The sequence below is a fragment of the Takifugu rubripes genome, chromosome 6, assembly GCF_901000725.2.
Source record: "Takifugu rubripes chromosome 6, fTakRub1.2, whole genome shotgun sequence".
Taxonomy (NCBI): domain Eukaryota; kingdom Metazoa; phylum Chordata; class Actinopteri; order Tetraodontiformes; family Tetraodontidae; genus Takifugu; species Takifugu rubripes.
In genome coordinates this window covers 11,277,355-11,305,281 of record NC_042290.1, presented here as the reverse complement: position 1 = coordinate 11,305,281, position 27,927 = coordinate 11,277,355, and the positions used below count along the sequence as shown (strand labels likewise).

At 49.1% G+C, this 27,927-nt stretch overlaps 1 protein-coding gene and 1 long non-coding RNA gene across 4 annotated transcripts; one reads left to right on the top strand and one right to left on the bottom strand.

Moving 5' to 3' along the window:
- The first annotated feature begins 14 nt into the window (after positions 1-14).
- LOC115250157 (uncharacterized) lies at positions 15-23,400 on the top strand. 2 transcript variants are annotated; one of them, XR_003888724.1, is made up of 7 exons: positions 15-70; positions 328-397; positions 796-902; positions 5,720-5,850; positions 12,029-12,083; positions 22,595-22,797; positions 22,956-23,400. It is a non-coding gene; the product is annotated as an uncharacterized lncRNA (long non-coding RNA). The 2 variants fall into 2 exon arrangements; XR_003888725.1 differs by lacking the exons at positions 22,595-22,797; positions 22,956-23,400 and adding an exon at positions 17,688-18,023.
- Positions 4,867-24,847, bottom strand: gnaz (guanine nucleotide binding protein (G protein), alpha z polypeptide). 2 transcript variants are annotated; one of them, XM_003965568.3, is made up of 3 exons: positions 24,457-24,847; positions 13,251-14,474; positions 4,867-6,809 (listed from the first exon to the last, which is right to left on the bottom strand). In XM_003965568.3, exons 2-3 carry the CDS (start codon positions 13,971-13,973, stop codon positions 6,465-6,467), a joined length of 1,068 nt encoding a protein of 355 aa, XP_003965617.1. In that variant the 5' UTR covers positions 13,974-14,474; positions 24,457-24,847; the 3' UTR covers positions 4,867-6,464. The 2 variants fall into 2 exon arrangements, with proteins under 2 accessions (XP_003965617.1, XP_029693347.1); XM_029837487.1 differs by lacking the exon at positions 24,457-24,847 and adding an exon at positions 23,407-23,792.
- Between the last annotated feature and the right edge of the window lie 3,080 nt (positions 24,848-27,927).

The window sequence follows — 27,927 nt, the reverse complement described above, 5'->3', positions numbered from 1 at the left end:
GTGGCGCAGTGACACAGCTGTATGAAAACGGCGCATCATTAAACGAGAAGAAGGAGAAAAACCTTTGACGGTAAACAATTGCAAAAATATTTGTGTTTATCTGTTTACGAGAAGTTATTGAAGCCATATAAGTACAATAATAATCACGAAAATAATGTATAATTAGCAAAGTTTGTCTAAAAGCGGCGAGTTCCTCCGAAATATTTGCTATCTTTGCAAGCATGCTATTCCTAATAGAGTTATATCAGATAATCTAATTATACTCAGTAAATCAAGATAAAAAGATATTTTTGTTCTTTTACGACAAAATTAAAAACTACTTTTTAGGACGATTAATGCTGATTTTTAAGAAGACAACTACGGGCAACAACATGGAAAACCGAGGCTCCATTCAAAAGTGAGTAACTTTTTAATTAAACTGTTCAAGCAAACAAAACTTCTCTTTAATGTGAACACAGAAGTTACAACATGTGGAGCTAAATGCTCCCGGGAAATGGTTTTCAAATGATTTTTTATTTATAGACAATAAAAGGACATTTTATTGAGTTTTTGCATGCCCACAGTTTATGACTATTTAATCATTTAAACCGTTTAAACCTCTGCTTCACACACACACACACGCACACACACACACACACACACACACACACTAAATGTCCCATTTTTACCTCATTATGAGCTGGTAGATGCACCTCATACTAGCAGAAACAGTCACATTTACTTTACTCAGATTGAGGAGACCTCAGGAAGAGTGAATATTCTTCTTCTTTCCTTCTAAATTCTTCATTTCCACAGAATCTTGGTACATTTGTCATAACTGAATGACATTTTAATGGAGAGCCCAGGATGTCGATGATTCCATGTCTACTAAGGTCATGATGTTGTTCCTCATCGCAGCAGCTGTAAGTATCATCCTTGTCCCGTCGCTGAACGCCCCCCCCCCACAAACTGTGTCCTCCTCTCAGAGAGGAACGGCCGCTAGCACCACTGCTAGTTATTACAGCTACAATCCTGAGCATAAAAAAACAATTAGTCCATGTAAATCCCTGTTTGTGGCACAGGAGCTCTGTCCTTCCACGTATGTTGTTCCTACACACCCATCAGCGGGAACAGCCGCCTTTACATGGCGGCTTAATTGGAATTTTTCTGGACCTCTAGAATCCAATTCCTTGCTTTAATCAATATGTCCGGAACCAGATTCCCATGTAGCAATTTGAGTGTGGCAATTTAATTAAATACACAATTGCTTTGGAAAATGCAGCACGTGAGGACACAAGATGAATTACGCAACCTAACGATGCAGAAGGCTTTTTTCCATGTCGGGATTTTTGGGGTTTTGGGACACCAGAAGTCCGTTCAGCAGTTTGTGTAGTGATTCAAAGGTTATTGGTTCAAGCCCCGGTCCTTGAGGCCACGCATTGAAATGACGAACAGAACGCACCAGTAGATGGCGCTAACGCAGTAAGACCATTTAGACTATTTATAACAACCACTGTTTTTTTTTGTTTTTTATATGTATTTTTTGGTTTTCGTCTCCCACATTTTCGAGAGAAACCAACAGCAACAGAAGGTTGATGAGTTTATATGTGGAAAAACTCTCACTGATACTACAAATGAATAAACCAGGAGCGAGAAGGATCAATAGGGCTCTGTTAAACCGTGCAAGTGATGAAACAGAGACGTTTCAGAACAGTGTAATAAAGTACGGCGGGACGGCACACTGCCCAGAGTTTGGGAGCCTGGAAGCCTGGAAGCCCATCAATTATAGGTGGATTTCATCTGTGAAATAATATCTTTGTGTTCTTTGTGAAGTCATGGAACGTAAGGAGGTGGGGAAATTAATCACGCCTTCGATTTGGTCATAAAACACAAGGTCAGCGGGGTAAAGTCGGGGATCAGCTTCAACGGCATTCCGAGATTTCAGTGAAGATCAGGTTCAGATAAAAAGGAAATCAATTCACCGCATCATTTATTCCATTTATCCTGGAGAACGTATCAGGGTTGGTCATTTTCTGGAAGGAGTCACCATTTTTGACCATGTTTGGATTCAAGTGATTGATGCCTTCACCTTTACTTTGGCCGGGATCATCTTGGGATTCAGGAAATCTGCTGCAGTGGGTGAATAAGGGCAGAAAGGGCAGAAACACTAGGCCAGGACCCTGAAAATGAAAAGGCCCTGAGGTAATGCTGCAGTACAGAGCTACTCAGAGCAGTTTTCTGGAGAATAATGTTGTGTAGAAACAAAAATAGAGATGATTTATGCATGTTTAACAGAACTGAGATTGTTTCAGTTGAAATTACAGAGTGAACATGCTGATATAAAGTTAAATGTTCCATTTATGCAACGGAACGCGAGCTTTTAAACACAAATGCATCATGGAGAGGTTTACATACACACTCTGTGACTCAAATTTGGCCATAGGCGTGAAAGTTGATTGGGTTACATGTGAATAAAGGAGTAATTATAGTTCCCTTCTCCCTCCACATTAAACTTCGAGTCTGCTGATCATCAACAGCTGTAAAATGACAATAATCGTCATCATTGTGGAAAAGAACAACGGTGAAAGAAAATGATTATTTTTATGGGCTGCAATAAATAGCTAATTATCCAGTGGGGCACTCGTGTAACACATGACGGGGAAATGCGGAGCGATACATTAACCCTGTTACCAAATCAGAATTCAGTGGATATCATTTGGAACCCAGACCCGGCTCCCAGTCTCAGCAGCTAAATTAGCCGCACAATTCTGGCCGCCGAGCTGCTTCTGCTCCCCTGTTAGCATCGCTCCGATTTGCTGCACGTTAGCATCGGTATCTCAGCATCTGCTTCAGGTCAGCACGGGGAAGCCTTCACCTTAGCAGAGGAATGCGGACTCATATCTTACCTAACGGCCCACAAGCTGAGTGGAAATGGGCCTGATCTGAGGTCAGGTGCCGGCGGCGGCCTTGGAGGAAGACCTGCGTCTTTGTTAAATCCAGCTGACAACATTAAAATGAAAGGAATGTGGCTTTGCCGTCATGTGTGGAGGTCCTAAGGGAGAACCGCCGATGACAGGAGCCGGTCACTGTCACATGTGAAGGTTCTGCCCGCCGCCTCCTGGCAACAAAACTGGAACAGGGCTGGCAGAAACGGGCCCCGGGTCGCTGCGGACACAAAGAACAGCTACTGGACCCTTATTTCATTGGTTCGTCCTCAATAGTTTGTGGCTGTTGTTCCCACGCTGGAACCTCCATCGCCCCCTGTTGGCTGAACGTGTAATTGCAACCCCAGTCCAGAGGTGCAGGTGAATGTTGACGTGGCTGCTAATCTGTGGGGCGTCATGTATATTTTTAACAGGTTTGATTTTAGTCAGCAGATTGTGATTGTGGTGTGGGACTAAATAAAACAAAGAGATAAAACCTGTAAAGCTCAGAGTAGATTTTTGCAAGGAACAAAGTGTCCCCAACAGACAGATGGTTTGCAGCCAGATGTGAGGGAGGGGTTGATGATATCGGTCAGGAAATGGAGATCAACGAGGGGGGGCTGTGGGGGGGAGGGGGGTTGCAAGAAGCTAAGTCCGCTCATGGGACCTTTTCGGACTTCGTTAAGGCTCGGTCATGTCACCGAGGTCACAGATGACTACAGGGTAGCTGATGGAGGGGAGGGAGGGGTAGTGTGGGAGGAAACCGGGTGATTCTGTGGTCAAGATGGTTGATTCAGGGGGTTCCACCAGGCTGCTGGTCGGACTGGTCAGAGGCTACAGGCACCAGTAGAGATGCTGTGCAGCTTTGGCCAGGTGAAGAGGATGGATCCCGCCCGTGCACGCCTGCTACTGGTCCAAAGCCAAAAGCACCTCAGACATAAAACCAAACACCCTGAATTTATAAATAACGATGTAGATTCTATTTAATGGTCCGGGGGAGATCTGTGGCTCGGTTCATCTGTCCTCCTAGTTTTTCCTCATTTATGCGTATTTTGGACTGATCGGCTCCTTCACATGACAGTCACAAGACCTGGTTTGAGCGGCGCTCCGGTCTTCAGACGAGCCAGTTTTAATACGTGTTCATCGTTGTCGAGCAGCTGTTGCCCAATACTCCGCGAGAGACGGACACCACATGACCCTCCGTCACGCTGCGACAGTCCTAAAAACCATCAGCAGTCCTTCAACGTGAAGACTCATCTATTATTAAATAACATCTGGAGATAAAGAAGCAACATAACCTAACAGGAAGTGCTGCCACAGCTACATCAAACCAGCAGCCAGCTCCTTGTTTATGGTTTTTATCCCTGATATTTATGGATTTAATACTTCTGCTGTTGGCTCCAGATGTTTGCAGTGAGTCGGGAAACGACGCTGCAACGTTCTGTGGGAGCGTCGCGTGTCTGTCGTCTGGCCGTCCGGTGAGCAGCACATTTCTCTGGGAGAAAATAAAGAAGAGGCGGATCTCTGCTGCAGGGGCGGGATTATGTCCTCAGCACATCTGGAGACGCGTCCTCGCAGCTGTTTGCAGATGTCCGATTCAAGTTTGCCAACATCTATAACACACACACACACACACATAGCTTCCACTAGCGGTGTGACACTGAATTTGCTCCTTTTTGAGGGGTGAGGGGCGCTGACAGACCCCGTCAAGACACTAATCAGAGGGATTTGTGTGCGGCACCGTGTGCCGTCACCCCGTCACACGGGCCAGGTTCGTTCACGGGTAATCGAATCGCATATTTCATGTCAGGATTATTTTCGCCCCGGTAGCTGCATTGTACGCCGAGCGCAAACGGTTTATGTCATCGTTCGGGAGACGGGTTCTGGACGGCGTGTTCTGCTGGTTTCGGCCGGCTGGCGGCGCGGAGGCCCCGCCCACCAAAAACACATTTACTACACCGTGAAAATTTGCATAAGTCATTTTATTCATAGTTATTGTCCTTTTTATACTCTTTAAATGGTTTTGTCTTTTGCTGAGGTGGACGTCCTGTAAAGTCAAGCTTGAAGCCCTTAACTGAGTTTGCACATCATCTCCTGCACCGATGACGAACGTCGGAGAGGAGGAGAGGAGCGGGTCTCCCCCCCCCTCCCTCCCTCCCTCGCTCCCTCTCCCTCACATCCGGCCTCCCCACTCAATCTTTATTTTCATTTAGTTTGAACAGAGTGTAGCTTACAGCATATTTACACACCACACTGACTGGCTGCTTCACAAGATCCACTTATAATGCACGGAAGATTCAACTTTGAACATCTTCATTCTCATGTTTTTTTCTACAGCCTCGTCCTCCGGTGACCCCAACACTGTCACATCACCATCTTCATCATCATCGTCATCATCATCATCATCATCATCATCACATAGCTCTTGATATAGCTCTTTCCAATATATTCCTCTCTGACTGTACAACCGTACACAGTGTTGGACTTTTATATATATATTTTTGGGAATATATTATTTAAACCTATAGGAAAAGGGGGGGAACACATTCCCAAAGAAAATATATTAGTATCCCAAAGTAAGAAAATCATGCATGTTTTTAATGTATCTGTCCATAAACCAAAAACAAACAAAACCAGAAAAAAAGGAACAAAATGGATGGGATCAGGTTTTATTTACAATCTGATCTTGGCACTGTTTTTTGTCGTCTCTTTAAAACTGGAATAATGGCAAAGAATACTTTTAACTTTGTGGAGTGGAACATTCTTCTGGTAATATACTTCAGGTTTGAGAGACATTTTCCTTTTTTCTCTTGAAGCACAAGAAAGAGAGAGGTGAAATGGGAAAAGAACAACGTCGGCGCGTCGGCGAGAGGCGGAACAGAAAGGGCTGTGAAGGGAAAACGGACGTCACTGCAGCTTCACGCTGGCAGTTTCCCCTCTCGGGCAGGTACGCTGTAACATCGTCTTTGCTAACTTTTGATTTTTTTTTAAAACACAAACACAGACTCCGCCCGGGCGGGCGGGCGGGCGGTCACCTCGGGCACGCTCATCGGCTACCTTGGTTTGGGTGAAAGTCCAACAGAAAACTTGGACTCTGTCAGAATTTGTCTCTTAAAGCAGCATTAAATTGACTCTTGCAAATAAAAGTAAATAGACAAATGTAACCAAAATGACAAGACATCAAAAAAAAGAGAGTGCTCCCGCTCGCTCAGGGCTGGCAGGCAGGTGGGAGTAGCTGTCTGAGACTTCCAGTGTTGGCCCCGTCAAACAAGCGCTCCACTGTTGATCTCGGGTGTGAGCAAACATGAGGATGTGTGTGTGTGTGTGAGTGTGTGTGTGTGGGTGTCTCTGCATACTCATATTCAGTGCAAACGCGTTGGGTACAAATCCCTCCTCGGCTCTGGTCCATCCGCCGCAACACTAAAATTGCAACCACCTCTCTTCCTCTGCGGTTCTTGGTTGCGCCTCTTCGAAGAGGCCGAGCCAACCGACGCGCCGTTTCCCCGTCCAGTCCAATGTCGGGCCGACCCCCACCCGTCCCGGCACACCGGGCCTCGGGTCCTAGCACAGCCCGATGTACTTGAGATTGTTCTGGATGATCACGTCCGTGACAGCGTCGAACACAAACTGGATGTTGCTGGTGTCAGTGGCACAGGTGAAGTGGGAATAGATCTCCTTGGTCTCCTTGTTGCGGTTGAGGTCCTCGAACTGCCGCTGCACGTAGACGGCGGCCTCCTCGTAGGTGTTCTGACCCTTGTAGTCGGGGAAGCACACCGTCAGAGGGATGCGCTTGATCTTCTCCGCCAACAGGTCCTTCTTGTTGAGGAAGAGGATGAGCGACGTGTTGGTGAACCAGTTGTTGTTGCAGATGGAGTCAAAGAGGCGCAAACTCTCCGCCATGCGGCTCTGCGGGGAAAGACAGGGAGGCGGTTAAAAACCGGAGCTCGGGTGGTTCGACCCTGCGGTAACCTCCACAACAACGCTGTCCTCGTCACATGACTGTCACAAACCAATATGTCGCTGGTATGCTATTTTCTTTGACAAAGAGATTTCGGAATGATTTGAAGATGAGAATGATGAAGGTAAGAGGCGCCAGTCGGAGATAACTGTTCTCTGTTACGCCGACAGAGATTTGGGACTGGGGCGGATAACGACCCACGTTTGAACTCTCGTATGCGTGTATTTGAGGGGAGATGCCTGACGTCATGGAGGACAGATGACGTGAGAAAGGGCGCCATACTGCCGCCTGCTGCCAGGGGGCGCTGAAGATGCTTTCACGTTATGCAGACTTTCCACATCTGGCCAGGAAGGACAGATCCTCATTGCTCATTACACATTTGCCCTTCTGTCCACCTGATTACGAGATAGTTTAATTCACTTTGATCCCTTACGTAACGCAGCCCCCCCCCCGCGTGCTTCGACGGCATCGTCAGGTCTTGCTCCATATGATAAGTGCACATGTGACATGGATGCAGTGGACAAACAAAGGGGGTTGATCTGGATGTGGCTGGTATGTGGCAACTGGCCAGCAGCTTGTGACTCTGATGTTGTCAGAGGAAAACTGTTGTTTAAAAGGTTACAGAGCGCGACGCTCCGAGCGAATCACAAGATCCACGCAGCCGAACCAAACAGACACAGAGAACACAAAGAATTGGGCGAAGCCTCATACGGGCAGAGCTCGACTGTTCCGCAGAGTCCACTAAACCTCTTGTTTTTTTGAATGGAAGGATTCTGCAGAGAGCTGCTCTTCTAATCTCATCTGGAGAATGAGTGAACGTTACGACCCACCTTCACTTCAACTTTATTCATATAATAATTCTAAATAAGGTGGGGCTTTACAGAAACCCAGAGCCAGGCCCCAAGCATGCCCCGGGGGGGGGGCAAATCGCAAACTCAAATATTATAAATGTTGGAGATTTTCAGATTCACCCCAAGCTAAGTGGAACCCCCCCCCCCCCCCCCCCCCCACTTTGGACACAGACGGTGGTTCTGTCCCCGCCACTGCAGAAGGATTGGATCTGCTTCATTGTGTCAGGCATAAAAGAACCGCCGTGGCGTTTCGAGCTACGTCCGGCAGGATACCGGTTTGCATGTGACCCGCCGAAGCGTCAGGAACAGACGCTACGAGGGCGGCGCGAGTTCCCGACTTCCTCTAATGGGACCAGTGACGCGCAGCACAGCTGGACGGTTCTTTTCACTTGTGAGAGGTGTAAAAGCGTCTCGAGAAATCACTCAGATGCCGTTTGATTTTAAGCCTGGCGTATTGTCTATAAAAGAGGAGCTTCGATTGTTTCAACTTAAATGAACCAAGTCTAATCACCGATTGATTCATTTTAATGAGAAGTTTAAACGGCTCATTGCCTCTACCTAAACAATTACTGTTTATCTTGTTTACACGCAGCAGGTTCTCAGCAGGCCTAATATCTACCCCCGTTATCGTGAATAAATCCAAACACTTTCCTGTCTGTGGGGACAAAAACTGGCTCCTTCACGACATGAAATCAATCAGGCCGATTGCACCACACTCCTCTTTCCAGGCTGCTGCCGGCGGCGCCTGGCAGGAGATGGTCGGCGGAGCCCCGGGGAGCCTCCCGTCTCTTCGCCCGGCCATTTCAGCACCCGTGCAGTCAGAGTTTGGTGATGACGGAGGGGGGAGCAAGTTTAAGAAGCATTAAGTCGTGGCGACTCCTTTCACACCTACAGATTTTTCAGTTCCCCCTCGGCACCGGCTGTCGGTGCGTACAGCCACGGATTAGAGACATTTTTAGACATTTTAAATGAACAAAGCTACGGCTGAGCTGGAGAGAGTGCTGTGTGTGTGCGTGTGTGTGTGCGTCTCTCTGATCCTGAAATCATTGTCTGAATCCGCTGACATCATCAGGGATGACACCATGTTTTTCGCAAGGCGTGTCCTCCCCCCCTCCGTCTAATTGCGTTGTCCGGGAAGCGCTCTTTTATGTCTTTTGTGCTGTGGTGTTTTTTTTTTTTTTACTTTGATACTCTATCAGGTCACGTGACAGGTCAGGTCACATGACGCCTTTCTGTCTCACAGTAAAAAATGCTTTTGATCTCTGTCTTGGCAGTTAACGCGCCGTGTCCACGTGAGGGACAACGTCCCACATTAATCATTTAAGACACTGGCCTCAGTGTTTGGGGACAGGTGGCGTGATGAAAAGTGGCGTTCGCGCGATAAACTTTGTCCTTAGAAAGCTGAACCCCGGTGGTTCGTTCGATAGGTAATTAATTCCTATAATATCTGCCACCGCAGAAACGTTATGCTGCAGCCTTCTTTGATGTCCGCCTGCCTCGCCGGGTTTTTTTCCCTCTCACGCGAGCAGAACCGCCGCGGTCGCTCAGCCCCAGCTGGTGCATGTAACCATGCGCTGCACATACACAATAATGCATCCATGAACATTCAGGCAGGCATGCAGACGCCTCTCCTCACCTATCTGTTCTCTCCAGCGCCGCTGTTTGTTCCCCCCTCCCTCCTCCCGCCGCGCATTTCCCCCTCTCATCCTGCCTTTCCTAGTCACAGCTCACTGTCAACAGCGTAGGATTAGGAGCATTTCACTGGCCTGTTGCTAAGCAACGGTAACCATGGCCACCGGTTCATTATGAAGACAGGGATGGGACATGGGAAATGCATCAGGGAATGGTTTGATGGGTAAATGTTGTACTGTAATTATTCTGGTGTATATTCTGTCCTGTGCGCGCTGCTGTACTGAGGCTGAACTTTCTGCATCCGACTGATGTTTGAAGCGTCCAAGTTTAATTTTACTAGGATGTAATAAGGCATTATTTTATTTCATTTCAGTAAAAAACGGACATCAAGACTATTTGAATTTAAAAAGCCCTTTTTTTAGAGCCCCTCGTGCCCATCAATCTTACATCGACATGTATGTTGAAATATACCCGAAATATGTTTAATAGCCACCACAAATAATCACCAACCGTTGGCGCCATTAAGTAGAATCTGCAGGTTCTCTAAGGCGAACGTCAGCCAAATATGTGAGCACAATCAGCCAAATATGTGAGCACATGCAGAACAATGACTGAAGGAGAAGAAGAGCAAGCGCCGTCCACCACAGCCATGAATGGTTTCGCTGATACTGACCTTGGGGTGATGGTTGGGGCAGCATGTGATGAAGTTCTCAGCTCTGAAAACACATACTGCAAATTGTTCCCATCGCTATTATTTTTTTGTTACTAAATTTAAAAAGCTTCCGGCTGCAACCCACTGCCGGTTCTCTGTGTGTCATCAGGATCGGGGAACGGGGTCAGCTATGGATGTAAGTTGAGAGTTGGGATACCAGACATGATGCGAGCCTCTGCGGTTCGACTGGACCGTGGCTGCGTCCCTGGAAGCGTCTACGCACTGCGAGCAGTTACCTGCCGTCAGATTTTACGATTGAACCATCGAGAAGGCAGAGCGAGGTGTGCAGGAATATGTGGGAATGCTGTTGCGTCACACAGCGCCGGCGAGCTCGAATGATTCCCCGATTAGGAAAAGCCTGTGCTTAGAATGAGACGCATGGGTGCAGACATGGAAGGCAAAGAATGGGAAGGACAGATGCCAACTGGAGTGAATGGGTGTTGGTACACACAACTTTAGTGTGCCTCCCATCGACGTTAGTTTGCAGCTGCCAACAGAATTCTGATTGTATCGGATGTATAAGGACAAATCCCTCTTCCAGTTACAGCACCAAGAAACTCCTTCAGGTTAACTTCTTTGGTACACAAACCAGGGTCCTCATAGTCTCACATTTTAAGTGACACTAATGTCTTGGTGGACGTTCGCAGGGCTTTTTTGTCCATTTCAGAGTGGAAGAGTTATTATATATTATTATTTTATACGTCTTCCTGATGCAATTAAACACAAACACCAGCTTAATCAAATCCCGATAGCTGGTCCTCCGTAACGACTATCTGGGGCATTGTTTCACTGCCTGCTGTTCTTCCGGCGTTGAATTGTGTCAGCACACGTACGTGCGGGCGTGCGTTGAATCCTGTGGCCAATCATGATCCCGCACTGCTCGGGCATCTTGTAGAGCCTTCATCCTCGCAAATAGGGTCGTATTCCTGCTCAGCTGAGCCAGAAAACCAGATGCACAGTGCAGGGATGCAAACACTTTACCTCTGCTGTAAGTGCACGGCGCCTGTGGAGACCACACCGTGTGTTAGGTAACAGCTGTTCAGCAGTGCGGTGTCAGCTGACCCGCAGTCAGTGTCAAGGGGGCTGCAGAGACGTACCTGCACAGTAATATTTATATTTAGTTTGTTTGCTGTAAATGTGCAGTTTCTGCTGCCTCGGGGATTTTCAGGGGGACGGTTTTTGCGACGTGCACGGGACCGCTGGCTGCGTGCGTCGGATGTCTGTCCCGCGGTGATTAACACGCGCTCTGCTGCGGTCTGGTGTTGTTCTCACAGCAGCAGGACCGACGGTGAGTCTGAGCGGTTGTCACGGCTGTCAGGTGCCCGTTTGCGGTCGTAATTACAAATATTTGACGCGACATTGAGCAAGGTGAGCCGAACACCGCGATGGGGACGCACCCTCCCCCTCGGGGCCACGGTGGCTCAATGGTAGGGGCGGTTGACCCACAGCGAGAAGGCTGGCCTAAATAACTGCAAGGGTCATAATGGGAGGTCGAAGAGGTTCCCCGCCCGAGTCCACAGCAACAATATCTGTCCGTCAACCCGCAACCGTCAACACAAACGGCACAGCCACAGTTCGAAGTCTAAAAAAAGCGCGGGCTGTACCACATGGACTAATTCAGCTACTTTCTAAATCGGTTAATGCGGTTAATGGAGCTCAAAGGCCATATTTCCATGAAAGTCTTTCATTTAAATCAGATACGGCCGTCTGGGCGCCGGGATCAGATGTAGCATTAATATTAGTACTTGTAAATGGCCGAGGTGAGCCCACTCAGGGCAGCAAAGACACAAGGAAGAGCGTCTGAAAACGTTTTCAGGCTTTCACCAACAAACCGTGGAAATGACAATTTCACCAGGAAATGATATTCTGCAGCACGCCGAGTGTTCTGATGCCTCCCCCTGTCTGCTGCCTCCCCTGTATTGTTTTTGTGGGCTCTTTTCCTCGAAGAATGACTTGTTTTATTCCCTTTCAGCACCTGTGAACTCCCGTCGCTGTGCCGCGCCTCCACGATCTGCTAATTCTCACAGGTACAGCCTGTCACTTTTTTTCCCTGTGAACTCAATTAACACCATACTGTATTTTCTTTCCTCAGACTTTATTTTTACCCTTTCAAACTAATTGATTTCATGTTCCAACCTGGCACACTGTGCGCCCTGTTTAATCCGGGTCACCAGTATCATGCCTGAGAAGAAACAAAAAATAGCCGACCCCTCATGGCTGCTCGGGGCTAAATAAGTAGACCATTATCTATTGTAGACCTTCCATTATCCCCGGAAAAAAAAGTTAGAAAAGCAAAAACTCCCCCAAATATGTCAAAACACTGAGATAAAAAAGACGGATATGTTATGGAAAGTGAATAGTTGAAATTCCACAACCATAACGAGGAGAAGCAGCCGCCACCAGCATCATTCAGCCATTTTAAATAGCTCCCAACATTAAGGCTGAGCGAACACGTTTCTGCCATTTCTGCTAAATCCATCATCCAGCCGCGGGTGAGCATAGATCATGTGGATGAATTACAGTAATGGGGTAAAATTAGGTTCAGTATAAAGAGAAGAATGTAGAAATAGATCAACACATGGGTCCAGTTATATGGAACTGCTCATCAGACAATGCAGTTGTCACAAAATAACAGGAATAACTTTAGTCGATAGCTGAATGAAACGTGTGCATGAAGCAAATCCCTCAGTAATCCCTGAGTTTGACAGAGGAAATGAGACGGCAGATCGGGCTTCTCTTCTGTTCCTTTCTCAGAACCATTGAATTCATTTATCTGGTTGGTTCCACTGACTCCTCCCTGTTTCTAACAGCTGAAATACAAACTATGATGTGACAGCTTACAAGGGCATCTTTGGCTCCAGAATTGATACCGAGAAACAAATGATTAATCATCTTATCATTTCAGTACGTCTGTGTCTCTCATTTAGATGTTTTCTGTTTGCAGTCCTGTGTGGCCAATTACAGGTTTGCAGGTTTTCTCTGGTGGTGTTTTCGATTCCGTCGGCAAGGTTTGATAATTCTGTCTGCGTTGCCTTTGTGTGCCGCGCGCTGTCCTCTGGAGAGTTCTCCTGAAACGCACACCTTTGCCTTCCTAATTCTGTGGTCCACAGCCTGTATAAATCAGCCTAATTCCTGGTTTGCAGAAGGTTCACTGGTGTTTCCTGCAACCTGTGTTCTGCTCTGCATTTTCTTACCGTCTGGTTGTCCTCGTAGAGTTTGAGGTCGTAGCCACTTAGCTCGACGCAGAATATGATTGCCGTAACGCCCTCGAAGCAGTGGATCCACTTCTTCCTCTCCGAGCGCTGTCCGCCCACGTCCACCATCTTGAAGGTCAGCTCCTTGAAGGTGAATTTGTTCTCCACGATGCCGGTGGTCATGTCACGGGAGCGCAGGATGTCCTCCACGGTAGGGATGTACTCCAGGGCAGAGATGCGGTCCAGGTCGTTCAGGTAGTAGGCCGTGTTGTCCTCTAAGTGGTACTCGTTGGACCTTTGAAAGCACTCCTGGACCCCTGAGTCACCCCAAAGGCGTTTCATGACCCCCAACAGCTCTGGCGTGATCTCCCCTTTGCTCTCAGCCGGACCGGTGAGGGCGAAGAGCTGCACGGCATCGTAGGCGCAATCGGGATTGTGAAAGTCAATCTTGAGCGTCGTAAGGGCCCGGATAATTCGGGTGAGCGAGTCGATGGCGTTGTACAGGATGAGGGGCTTGTACTCCTTGCAGGCCTCCAGGTTGAAGCCTCCGCTGTGGATGATCTTCATTTGTTTGACAATAGTGCTCTTGCCCGAGTTGCTGGTTCCCAGCAGCAGGAGCTTAATCTCACGTCGCTGCCGCTGGCTTTCGGAGCGCAGGTGGCGGTCGATCCGCCTCGAGCGCCGGGCCGCTTCCTTCTCCTCCGAGCTCTGACGACAGCCCATGGTCCTCCACCACGTGGTGAGCACAGAGGAACTCGTGCTGCTGCTGGATGGGAGCGCGATTCCTGATGAAGAGGGTGGGTGGGTCGGCCCTGGAACTCTGGCAGGGCTTCGCTCTGGGTCGGAACTTCACCACGGACCGATTTAAAAACCACGCAGAGCTCAAAAATGCTTCATTCTTGATCGGAGGCTGCCTCTGAGTCCAGGGTGGGCAGAATCCAAAGCTGTGGTTGTGCCGGAACAGCGCCTGGCACCGGGTTTGGACTGCCTAGAGAAACCACGAGAGCCGGGGTTCATAGCAGGGGGCCCCTCAGCGTAAGGTCTCAGTGACGTCTGCGGAGGTGAAGTGTGTCAGGCGAGAGTGCGTTTGGGCTGAAATGAAGCGTCTACGCTCTCATCCCACATGGCTCGTGTGTGGCCTCTGCAGTCACTTCAGTAATGGGCCTCTTCTCTCGTTTTTTCCCGATTTCCCAACGATCGAAAAGGTTCCAGGTGTCCAGAAACCTGGGAAGAAAAAAGACAAGAGCACGACTGAGACAAATCCAGACACGATCAGGGACAGCTGTCAATCAAACACACGGCCTGGGCTCCGGGGTTAACCCGTGAGGCAGATGTGGCGTTGGACGCAAGACAAGGACAATTTCGCTCCCAAGACACCGTGTCCTCCTTCATTTGTCTCACGCGTCCGATCGACGGATCGACGTGTGCGTGCGAGCGGGAGAGGCTGGGGTCTGCGCGTCTGCTTCTTTTCTAGATATTTATCTGATTCGGCTTCAGATTTTAACGACAACTGACACTCGGGTTCAGTTGACAGCTTTTCAAGCTTTCCAGTCCTGCCCGGGAAAGCTGGAGCGTTTGTTTTGTTCACCTCTGCTGCCAGTTTCTCGCTAAGATCAGCCTATTAAATCCCGGATTGTTTGATTGTGACATCTGTGTTTTATGGCAATACAGGAAATCTCCTGGACAGCTTGAAACATCATCTTTCTGAGTAGAGCTAAGTTAAAAAAAAACATTCAGTACCGGTACTTGCAAATAAAAATGACGTGCTGTGGAAACATTCTGTCTCTTTGCCTTGAAAAACAAGGAAACAAACAAACAAAAATCTAATTTGTGTCCAGCAAATCGAGTTAAAGCCGTTCCAGGGAGAGCTTGAATATGCAACTGTACACAAGCTTTGCCAGATGGGTGTGACCCTGCCCCCCCCCATCATAAATACACAATCAAGGTCAAACATTTGCATAAAACCTGGTGGAGAAACAGACTTTAGTGTTAACGGTGAATCGTTTTTTTTAATTAGCATGTTAAAACCCAGCAGGTTCGTATGCTTCCTCACACTTCCATACTGATGGGCAGGAGACCAGTGTTCCTGTCCTCAATATTCCACACCACCCTCGGACAGATCTGGCGCTGTGTGACGTCCTCCTGCTGCTTCAGTGAAATATTGGCTGGGAATAGGAGAGAATGCTTTCACCTTAATAACCCTAATTCTGAATTTTAATGTGATTGGGGACGTGCGTTCAATATAATATGCTGTTATGATGAATTTAAAGTGAAAGCTCGTTCGCAGCAGCTCGAGCCTGTGGGATCGTGTGATAAATGCATGTACGTCGAAGGGCGCCGCGTACACTTGCTGAGCAACAAATGTGAACGCGTACAATGGCCTAGTTTTTCTCTGGCGCAACTATAGTGCGCGAAAGCCGTCAGCGAGAGCGAGGGAGCCAGCGTTTCCTCGGAGCTGAGTGACTGAGGTCCACTCTTCAGATGACTGAGAGGACAAACAGAGCAGAACAAAGCCATAACAAAGCATCACAACACAAACAGACTGGAAAGTATTGTTTCCTGGCTCCAGGCACCTGACTACCCCCTCAAAATGGCACAGCCAGCCAAACCAGTTAGCGCACATCACTGATTTTAAGGGCCTGTGAAACACATTAAAGCCTTTCTCGGCTCCCCTCCCGCTTCAGAAATATGCAGCACTTGCATTTCCACACTTTTCCGGAGCTCCACCACTTTAGATAATTGAGAAGGACGCCGGCAGCGTGAAACCTGTACATCATTCTCAGATTAAAATTCCTTTATTAATATTGCCCACTGCATAGGAAACAACATCCTGGGCTGTTGCTCACCTATAAACTCCCAAATGGAGCAGAACGCGGCAGGATGTAGCGCTTGTAACTTTGAGTAGCGTGAACAGAAATGAACACCAATGTCTTTAAAGGGAAATGAGCCGTTTCCCCACGTAAAGCTGAGCTAGCTCTGAATAGCAGCAGCAGAGCGTTGCCGCTTCCGTCCACGTAAACGTCTCCAGAGGACGGCGTGATGGCAGAGCCGTTAGGCCGACATCTCGGCTGAGGTAACACGATAGCCGGGATTAAACCAAGTCCTTCTTTCCTCCAACACATCATCCGTCTCCCGGGTGCCTGACTGCTGTTATTAATTGAGCGTGCAGCAAATAATTACAATCCTGCTCTTTATTAGAGGGTGCACGTAGCCACGGTGACTCTCCATTTCATAACTGTCTCTACCTGCAGGGTTGTTGAGTCCACAGGAACGTTATTAAAATCTGGGGCTGGTCACATTAGATTTAGGTGTTTTTAATCCATCAGAGGCTGAACGTTATTGCTTGCACACACGATGAATTCAGACGCGATGCCTTGCACAATACGTGCACAGCCTGGGTGCACGCTCACACACACGCACAGTAGTGTTGACCTACTTGGACTGAAGTTTTTAGAAAGTCCTTCACGGATGGAACGTAGGAGACGTTTTAGCACGATTCCTGCGGATAAGCTCAGTTTTGAGGGCCTGGGATCGACCCATCTGAAGACGAGCGATTTCAATCAAGACTAAATGTGTTTGAGGAGCGTGGCAGATGTAGGCGAGCCGGGCTGTGAGGTGTCAGAGCTGAGGAAGAACAAACGCAAAAGCGCTAATTTAATGAATGTAAAGTCTGAGCGAGCAGCACAGCTGCCCTTTTAGTGATCCTGTCATGGTTTATGAATGAGCCACGCAGGTTTTGTGGGGCGCTGCACTCAACAGGCTTGAATTCCAAGTAGGACTGAGATGAGAATAACAGACAGCAGGAACTTTACTGACGGTACTTCAAACCAAATAGACCCAAAAAGAGCTACTGCTAAAAAGTTAGCTTGGTATTAAACACGTTAATGGATATGTGTCGTTTGTTGATAGTTAGCTTACAGGAGCTGCACTGGGCTAAAGGGTTAAGATGAGTGTCAACGTCTCGTGATGTAAAGTTGCATAAAAACCGCTCGGCGTTGTGATTTTGGTGCATAAAGAAGAATCACTGCAGTGTGTGTGCACGCTGACATCAGCTCACATGCCTGATGATCAGCTGCGCAGCATGAAGGCTTTCTGCAGAGCAGATGTTTGAGTGGCTGGTTTCCAGTGGCTGCGTGACCCGAAGAGGTTACTGGGAGACCTAAATCTGTCTGGACAGCGTCTGTGTACAGTGACCAAGTCTTGCTCTCAATCTAATCATCTAGCAGAATGATTTTTACACTAATATCTAAAACCCTGGAGTTTAACATAGATTATCCCCCTAAGTCCATGCTTCTGTGTCAAGAGTTAGCAGACGTGGAACCATGATCAAACCGTACAATTACGAGCTCTTTGGCTGCTGTCAAGGCGGGTTCACTTGGTGTTTGTTGTGTTTGTTTGCAATCTGGATTTGTTGATTTTTTTTTTTTTTTTTTGCAGAATTGCTCAACAGCTCTTCTGAAACGCACACAACGATCGAAGAGGGCCTCCGGCTGAACCCTCGGCCGTCAGCGGAGGAAATCGGTCAACAACGCGGCGGTTTGACTTGTGTTGTCAGCATCTCGTCACAGGGCTGAAGGCTGACCCGGTCGAGTCCAGGAGCCAGAAAAAGAGCAGCTCCGGGCTCCAAAGATGAAATGTATAACAGAAAATCTGGTGAATGGATGTTGGGGCAGGATAATGATCTTTTAGACAGACGCCATTGTTGGCATTCTTTCCACCATGATTTGAAATGAATCCGGGAAGCCGATCTCCATCATGGAGACGTGAGATAAAGAGCTGCAAATAGGCGATCCTGGCCTTCATTTGAACATTTCTCTGCATTCAGCTGCTGGTGGAGCCAGTGTTGATGGTTGAAACACAACATCGGAACATCGTCCGTGACCACCGCGGCATAAACACACCGCGCTGCCTTCAGTGTCTCACCAGCAGCTAAAGACATCATGATAATGTGGGCGGAGCTCCTGTTGTTAATATTTATAGATATTATCACTGCTTGGTTGCTCATTCACCAAGCGATGGCTGCAAAGTTCTTTAATATTTCAGCAGAAGAGGACAGCTTCTACCTGCTGTTTTACATTAGAAGCTTGAAAACAATCTGACCCATAAAGTAATTAATCTGATAGGTGACGCAGAGCGAGCGCGACGCATCACTAGTTGGTAGATATTAGATCCAGTCTTCCAAACATGAAGACACGAGACTGCGAGGTTGGCCCGACTGGACTAAATCCAGCTCCATCCTCTCAATCCCTGTCTGATGGGGAACGCGTGACTTCCAGAACCAGCAGGAGCTCAGGTTCCACCCGTGGAGCGTGGCGGTAAGCAGTCGCTGCTGCAGTGATCCGTCCAGTTAAAGTCCAGTTTAATAGCAGGATGGGGAGAAAACCCATACATGGAGAAGATTCTGGTGGGTTGTTTGGACAGATTACAGGCGTGAGGGAGGCGATCCAACACCAACGTCACGTGTTAAACACAACGGAGGTGGCGCTGTTGCACGACGGCGTGCTGCTGCCAGAGCGGCGACCTCACTGCTGTTCAATGATGGGACAGAAGACGAGAGATTCTGCTGCTGTTTTAGTCTTATCTGGAGGAACCTCTGATTATTTAGACCTCCTTCCTCCCAGTAGTCACCTCCAGTTACCTAAAGTTCTCTTTTTGGGGGGAATTCTAAGAATTCTAACTGCTCAACAAAGCACCAGATAAGACTGATAATGATCTTAATTACCAACCGGCCTGATGTACCACATCGTATTTGCTCCTTTATTAGATGCTTACTGCACAGAAAAGCCTGTAATCAGGGTGTTCTTCTGTTGCCTGTGGGGTTTTCCTGCTTCTGAGGGCGTGAGCCCGTCACTTGAGTTTTAAAGGACCGTCTGGTCCCTGAAAACCCTCGCGGATCCGCGAGTCGGCGCTTTGTGATCCCAATCACATTAGATACAAAACATTTTCCCGTTAGATGCAAGAGTTCCACTTTGATCCGGAAATTTCCTGCGCATTCCTATACTGGGGCAAAAGGTCAGCTCTGGGCGGCTCCTCTGCCCCAGCGTGCCGGTTTGGCTGCATTTATCTCCACGTCTTATCTCCTTACCATCTACCATAAGAGTGTGCTGCATTAGTACAAGATGAAAAGCGCTTCTTGTAAACCTGCGAAACTGTTAGTGTGACAGTTTAATGTAATGGCTGTGTGATGCGGCGCCCTGGATTTCTGAGAAAGATGCCTGTATGCTGCAGACATGTGAGGACACTCCCCATTCATTACGGAAAACAATGCTGGGCAGTGTTCTGCTCCCACACAACAGTGGGCCGTTGAGAGGGTAAAGGAGGGTGGGTGAGGTTTCTGTATGCTTGATGCTTCTCGTGATAATGCTCTGTTTAATGTTCCTACTTCAATCTAGCGGGTCACACTGAGTCACAAGGCTAGCCGGCGATGACAATGGCATGTTTGTGCACCGGCTGAGCGAGGGGAGGCCGTCTGGCCAGGGGCTGGGGTGGCACTAGGTGGTCGCTGGTGTGTCTGCAGAGCTGAGAAGCGAGGGAGGAAGTTCTGGAGTGAGGGATGAAGACAGGCGACCGTCCTCCTCTTATTAAGCGGAGATCTACTGCTCAAATCAACCTGTGTAGTGTCTGTGTTCTGGGAGTGCAGCTGGCAGTCACACAAGTGCCCGCAGGCCGCCGCAGCCCCCGAACTGCAGGAGCATCCAGTAAACCTCGCGTCAACAAACTCACTCAACCCATCAGCTTTTGTTTCCTGTCAACATCTGGCGTCACCAAATCAGCTTCACACATTGGCTCTGGAACACTTTCCGTTCCCTGGATATTCCAGTAAAGAGTTTCCCCCCTCATACATTGCTTTCAAGCCACGGCCCGCGTGGTCATACCTATGTTTTGCTAGCATGCTAGCTGCCTGTGCCCCTCGTGTGTGTGAAAGGGCATCAGAGATATATTAAAGTCAGCCCTTCAAATAAGGTGAGGCGATCACGCCGCGAGCTGAACGCCTGATTAACCTGCACACACACGAGTTTACGAGTTATCAATAAAACTTTATGACGCTGGCATAAAGAGTCGCCGCCGAACGCCGCTTTCGGGTATTTTAACGGTGATCTCGGGAGCGCCGTCTGATTCCTGTGCTGTAATCTTTCCTCGCACCTGTATTCCTAAAAGTCTGTGTTATCAAAACAAGGCGAGGACGCACTATGTGGGCACACAGTCCGAGGGCAGCCTGGCATGCCTGCTGTAAACACGTCCTCGTTTCATTCCTCCCAGTGCTAACACCCCTGGACCAGCGGGCGGTGTGCTGCCACACACACCCTCATCTCCAGCCCCGCCTCCCCCTTGTCCACCACCTTGTTGTCATATGACCAGTGTTATGTGTGTGTGTGTGTGTGTGTGTGTGTGTGTGTGTGTGTGTGTGTGCGATGGAACACAAAGTTGCTCTGTTTATCCTCCTGCTCCGCGCTCTCAGACGTGAGACCCTCTCACTGACCCCCTTTAGAGAAACAGACCGGCCCCTGTACGCGGCCACCAGAGGAAGAGCCGCTCCGGCCTGAATTTAGCTGTTAGCGTTATTTGTGACGTGCTCTCTGCACTTAAGCCCTTTGTAGAATTTCTGTTGGGTTGAGACGGCGGTTTCAGGCCTGTGCCGTGGCGCGTCAGTAAGCGCCGCAGTGTGGAGTTGTGTCATTACCGTTGACCTTTCACCGTGGGAACAAATGACACACAAAACACAGAGATATGCTTCACACTTACCCAGGCGCACCACGTCTGAAACACTCTAATTGCTACATTTATGTAGGAAATTTTAAACCCCGAGTGGTGCGTCCAGTACGAATATCATCCTTTTTTACCTAATTACCATGTTGGCTAAGAAAGAAATCTATCCCAATGACCTCAGATGCAGGCCAGTCAAATTCTTTCCCTTGTTGCGTTCATGCTTAACCAGGCATAAAATAAATTCTGTTGGTTTATGCACCTCGATAAAAAAAGTGGTTCCAGCATGCAAAGCTCCAACGTCTGTAAGCGCGATAACAGGATTCAGCTTTTTAATCAGCCAAACATTGTTTTTCTTTGAGGATTTTAATTGAATGTTAACCGGGACTCAAACGTTGTCAGTCATTTCTGTCAATAACGGGTTGGAACGTTAGCAACAGTAGCACCACTCAGCTCATCTGATCACCCTAATCCAAAAAAGATGCTCCTCACTTCTGTTTAGCTGGAGCCATATTGGGGTACTTTTGCCCCACATGCAGGTTTGGTGGGCGTCCTGCGCATTTCCTGCTTTTCGCTTATCTCCCTTCAGCTCGGCAGCTGCCCGGGTTTGAAGCAAAATGCGTCTAAATCGCAAATTAAATTACACAGAAATTTAATCTGCCCAGCAGGGCAGAGCCATTGTCATTGCACACTCCAGCTTAGGCCATTTAATTAATCATTTCAAAGTCAATATGCACAGTCAAAGGTCCCCATGCTGTTTAGCTGCTAATACCACAACATCAGCAACTTTAGGGGCCGTTGCCGTGCACCACCAAGCGCTGCCTCCTAACTGGCCCCTCAGCTGAGGGGACCACACTGGCCACAGATGTAATCGCACCTTCTCTCTGCTTCTGACTTACACGGGCAGCGTTCCCACTCCCGCCGGATCATCCTTTAATAACATTTGAATGAACAATTATGGGTTGTTCAGAAGGCAGGAAACAGTTTTATTGCAGCAGATGTCTGTCAGATGATGCTGTAACTAAATTGAAGGAAGCGATCCTTCGTTAACCCCTTAGCTGCGTTTGTTTGCACGGCGGCTGCGCTCTCACAGCGTTCTATGAGACGTTCCCGCTTTGCATGAAGCAGCCGAGCAGAGTTCCAGTCAACACGTTCCTGAACGTCACTCAGCTCCCGATACCGGCGTATCGGGCTCTTTGACGTTTACGTCGCGAGAAAAAGACCAAATTTTGAGTTCCATTACCCACAATGCATCAGCTCATCTCCAGAAAACTGACAGTGCACGTTGTCAGGGGCGGTTTAAACCAGCCGACCGCGTTCGCCAACACCTACCTGCGCTGGGTTGGTTCAGGTTTTAGTCCTCCTTCTATCTAAACTCTGTCCTAAGCTAGTTCAGTAATTAAGAGAGCGGGAGCCAACCGGGAGGCCGGACTGATGGGGCTCACAATGCACGTCTTCTGTTTGACCCCCTCATCATGTCCAAACGGACGTATACGGTTCGTGTGGTCACTCTGGTAATTCCTCCCCACGGCAATTAAATGACACGTTAGATTAATCACGGTGTGGCGCGCGCTGTCGTGGGAACCAGGCTGGGCCCCCTCGGTGCTTAACTGTAATAGAGCTGACTTTTAATTTTGCAGGCGCTGGCGTGTTCCTCTACGAGGTTGCCGGACCAGACGCCGTCCTCCTACCTCGCCGCTGCCTGTCACTTTAAAACCAGGCCTGTCCCCTGCTGTCTCCTGCCATCATGTCAGTGGCTGGAGCGAGCGACGTGGGAGGTGGAACCAGGTTAAACCGGCATAGGTTTGGTCCCGTTACCGCTGCCATGTGGAGGCGCATGAAGGTCAGTTAAGCGGCGCCGGCGTCCGTTTCCCCAGAAAGGGAACGACACGTCAGCGGCGGGAGGAGGCTGCATTTTTAAATAGTGCCGTGCGTGTTTGCTGGTTCATGTTGGGGGGTTTTTGTGTTTTGCTTCTTCCCTTTGGGTCCGGCTCCAAACAGGAAGAATCAGACATGGCTGCAGCTCTCGGAGCTGATCGGAGCTTCTGTCCCTCTGAATGTGACCTTGGTTCCTCTACTGATCTGAGCCAAGTGCAGCCCGGACCGCAGGAGCTGATGCCGGGGAGAGATATCAGCAGCCCGACGATGTCATCGCAGACGCCCTGAATTGTGGGCGCATCCTGGAGACGGCGGCGCCCCGCGAGGTGTTGCTTTATCAGCCTACACGCTGGCATCGCGGAAAATTTCGCAACATTCCGGAGACAAAGAAAACAACGCAGACGCTAATGGGGAACTCTGGTTCAGAAGATTTCCCTGCGAGAACAGCAAATTCAGCCGCCACCACCCATCAGTGCCGAGTCCCATCTGTCGGCACGGTGACAGGGATCAATACTCCATCCGCCCCCCCCCCTTCACAAACCCCCTTTATGCAACATTACACAGCATTCCGTACGAGCATCCGTGTAGCGTTTGCGATGGGGAGACGGAGGAATTCATCCACCATCTTTGTCCGGGCACTCAGATGTCTGCGGGCGCCGCTCTGCGCTGTCACACACGTCCACGTCTCTCCTGTCACACGCTCGGGAACGGCCGTCTCGTCAACAACCCCCCCGCATCTTTCAGCCACACTTCCGAATCTCCCCCTCTTTCTCTGGTGTAGCACTCCGCTGCTGCACCGACCTCCGCCCCTCTGCCCCATCTGCCTCAAACAGCCCCCCCCCCCAGCTCCTCGACCCCTCCCTGCACTGCTTTTCTCTCTCAACATGTAACACAAACACGTATACAGCGTGTACACGTCCACATGCTCCCGACCGGAGCCCTTTAATGCAGGAAGCTGAGAATATTACACATCATGCCCCCCCGACGTACCCCCCCCCCCCCCCCCCCCCCCCTCCCCCAACACACACACGGTCTAAAGATGCACAGATGTACACTTACACCTTGTAAGTGACAGAACGAATAAACGCTGAGGTCCACGTCCCTCAGGTGTAGATGGGCTCCGGCCGGGCCGCCGCTCTCCTCCACACCTCCCACTAAATTCACATCCGCCGCCGTGTAAAGTTGTCTGTGCCGAACACCTGATTCTGTCTGATGGCACTTCTGCGCTCATTTACCATCTCTCCATTTCAAAAGCTTGTGGCCTGGATGAAGCGCGCCCTCACACTCACACACGCACGCACGCACGCACACACACTTCACTTGTCCTACATACAGTAATTACATGAACTAAGTGCTGCCTTCAAATAAAAGCATTCTGTAAGAATGGAGGATGCTCTGGGGAGCTGATGAGTCAAAGTGTAAGCGGAGGATAGCGGCGTCTGTTGGCACACAGCTAGCAGGGTGGAGGAGGGGACGGGACCGGCTGCCTGCTTTGCCATCTCTGAACATCACCTTCCCCATTTTTTATCAGGAAAAATGCCCGTTGTGTGCGTGCGTGTGCGTGTGTGTGTGTCCAGCACAGGCCAACGAGTACAAAAAGAGAAGCTGCAGAAGGGTAGCTTACCGTGTTTACAAAGCAGCATCCATTTACGGAGGATACTGCACACAAGCCTTTACTGGAAGAGGGAGACGCTTCGCAATCCACCCTTAGTCCCGCTGCTTCATCCTCATATCTTCCTCATGCACAGTCTCACACACACGCATACACACTCATGTTTCTGTCTCATTCTCTCACTCGCTCTCTCTCCCCCTCTGTCAGTGTCCCTCTTTCTATCTCTTATTGGCGTCTGTCTTCTGTATCCTCTCTTGTTTGCTCCGAGGCAGTTGAGACACTGCAGCGATGGGGGTGGAGGGCGTGTATATATGTGTGTGTGTGCGCGCGTGTGTGTGTGTGTGTGAGTGTGTCAGAGACGGAGAGGCAGGGAGAGGGAGTGCTGGACAGAAAACGGAGGGAGGAGTCGGCGGGAAGAGAGCGAGGGGGGGGGGGGAATGGTCAGGATTAAATCATGAGAGTAACAGTGAGAGAGGGAAACAGGCCTGGATGGGGTCGCTACAGCGCCACGTTTATCTTTTTTTAATGCCACCGGGATGAAATATACATCAAGCATTAAGCAGTCTGAGCTCTACTGGCTCCAGCAGAAGGCAGATCTGGTTCCTGAGTTTGCATTAAAGCTTCCGAGAGAGCGACAGCGCGATTGGTGGGATTTCATTGATGACTGGAAAACACATCCAGGATAGGGAGAGCAGGGAGAGGGAGGAGGGGACCGGAGAGGAGGGGAGGGGAGGGGAGTTATGACGACAAAGGAATGGGATGGTGTAATGTGCTGTTTCCGTGCCAACTGTTTCTGTGACCGTGCGAGCGCTTCCTCCATCGCTATTGGTTACGAGCAGAAATTGATGGCGGCTCAGGCGAATGAGGCGCCGCGCCACGGGGTGCGAACGGGTGGGTCTCTTCCACGTCCCTTCCACGTCGGGTTGATCTCAGGGAATGTCAAATGCCAGAAAGCCCTGTTTTGCTGCTCACGCATGCACGGAGACGCCGCCATGGCGGGGGCGCGTGGCCTGTGGACCACGGCCTCTTCTCCGGGGATAAAGCCCCCATATCCCTGTTTAATGTGACTGCCTGGCCGCTGACCCTGGTGTCGTGAAGGGTGACATAATTAATCAGCTGTAGACCAACGAGAGCCCACATCTGGTGGGGATGGACGGCCGTGACCCTTGACCTTCCATCCAACTGTCTACAGGTGGTGTCCATTGTCCCATTACCATCACTTTATCCTCACCGTCCATCAGTATGGACGTCTCGCTAGTGCTCTCTAACATTTCCATGAAACACAGCCACATTTTAACGCTGCACCGCGTCCACGTGGACACGGACAGTCCACATGGACAGTCCACGCTGTTGGACACACGTCAAGTGGGGCAAATAAATTGAGGGACTTTTACCAGGAGGTTGTAGTGTTGTGAGTCATGCAAGCTCATCGGAGGGGTGTCCCCACGTCCCCACAGGACGTCAGACCGCTGTGGAAGGGACTTTTCTGCAGAGACGGAGCGTCTCTCTGGCCTAAATACTGGCAAACATCATTCCTGTGTGAGCACCACATGGGCACGTTAACGAGGCCTGGCGTCTCCGTTTTAGAGAGATACAACAAATGTAAATCAGGTGCCTCCAGGAATCCAAACTGGGACTCCACTGTAATATTTAAACATATGTGCGCCACACAAAGGCTCATTCAGCCGGCGTGTCCCTCACAATAGTCACGCTTGTTCCCTCATCGGCCACGTCTGACCTCAGCACCCGGGAGATAAACCTCCAGGTGCTGCGCGTCTCACCTACCTGCATTTGAATAGTTTACAGACAGAACAGTGGATTTCTCTGGTGAGATGAGATGAGATGTGTGGGAGCAGCTGAGCTAGCTCACATAAGCAGGACTGCAGCAGCAGGAAAGGGGAGAAGAAGAAAGGAGCAGCGATTCGCTGGCTGCAACTTAGTTTGAGACTAGATATTTAGACTAGAATACTCAATATTCCTCCATTAAAGCACAGCAGGGTTTGTCCCCCAGGAAGGAGCCAGACTTTACACTGGGGGGCTGCAGCACCGCCCGGGTCCCTGGAGAAGGTTGGAGAGGAAAGAGCTCCGACCGGCCAGAGGAAGGAAAAACGAAATCGCTCTGAACTATTTGATTTACAGGAAAACGCTCATTTAATTGTCCCGGTGTCCTGGCTGGATTTGTAGATGGCTCATCTGGTTTTAATTCCAGCGAGTCTCCGGGCCTTCTCTGACAGAACCTTATGACCCCCCTGTCTCCTTCAGCATTTTTCCATCCTTTTCACTCTATGTAACCCTCTCCATCCCCTTTTGTCTTTCCCAGATTGTCTCTGTGCCTCTCCCAGCTTCCTGTCTCCCTAATCCTTAATCCTGTGGAAATCGGTCAGGCAGAATGAGCCAGCTTTGATCAGGCTCTCATATCAGGCGTGCTAACAATGTCAGGACACCAGGATCCCACAGAACCCTGGAGCCCAGGGGGGGAGCTTCAAACGGGTGTCACCCCCTGACTTTGCTCAGGAGGTAGAACTGCGGAGTCCGTCTCAGCCAACAATTGGCGTCCCTGTTTAACAACGTTTATCTGATTTATTTCCTGTTTAGATTTGTTCTTTCCAGGTGTGCAGAAAGCGGAAGTCCTTGTTCTGCTTTTCTCCACCATTTACTGGAAAAAACATCCCATATCTGCTCCCGTTGTTTCATTGTTCGTGGACTGGGGACGTGGGAGGTCTGATGGTCACGAAGTCATCATTCAGGACAATTCGATTTCCTTTTTCCTGGCTTCACCAAAATGCATGCCTCTGTTTTTATGTAATCCTTCTAAGAAACACATGGATGAGAATGCCTTGTGCAGAAATCAAAGCATTCTGATGGCTCTTTTTGCACGCATTCTGCGAACGCAGTTAAAAGATGATATAGGATCCAGATTAGAGCAATTAGAACTCGGCAAACCAGGCCTACCACATGACTGGGGGGTGGGAACCCTGCAGACCTGCAAAGATCCTCACAGTGGACTCAGTCTTCCCATTTAATCAGCGCAGAAGTGGAATCAGGCACATTAAATCAGCAGTAATAAAGAATTTTACAGTTCCTGTACAGTTTCTGTAACGTCCAGCGTCCCAGCAGCCGTAGCCTTTTTTTCTTGGACACATCCTTTGTGATCTTCAAGTGTTAGTGTTCAGAAATTCATTCATATAAACTAAAAACCCAAATAGATACTGTCGTCGAAAACATAAAATATTTGAAAGTGAAAGTGTTCATTTTTACGTCGGAGCTGTTTCACGCTCGCTCTTTGTGTAAAGGCTGACATCTAGTGGCAGCATGCGTGTACTACAACGCATATGACTCTTACCATAGTGTTCAAATCAATAACTACATGATAACTAAACAATTTAAAGCACCAATCAATCTTTATTTATATAGTGTCTGTTACAATCAAAAGGAGAGGAGAGGAGACCACGACCCAGTGGCGTGACAGAGGCCTGTCAGGTG

What these genes read in the sequence shown, in the direction of transcription:
- gnaz (XM_003965568.3), bottom strand. Translation starts at nt 13,973, where the DNA reads ATGGGCTGTCGTCAGAGCTCGGAGGAGAAGGAAGCGGCCCGGCGCTCG. An exon ending in TCTACGAGGACAACCAGACG is followed by an intron (nt 6,810 to 13,250) that starts GTAAGAAAATGC and finishes CTTTCCCCGCAG; the next exon opens with AGCCGCATGGCGGAGAGTTT.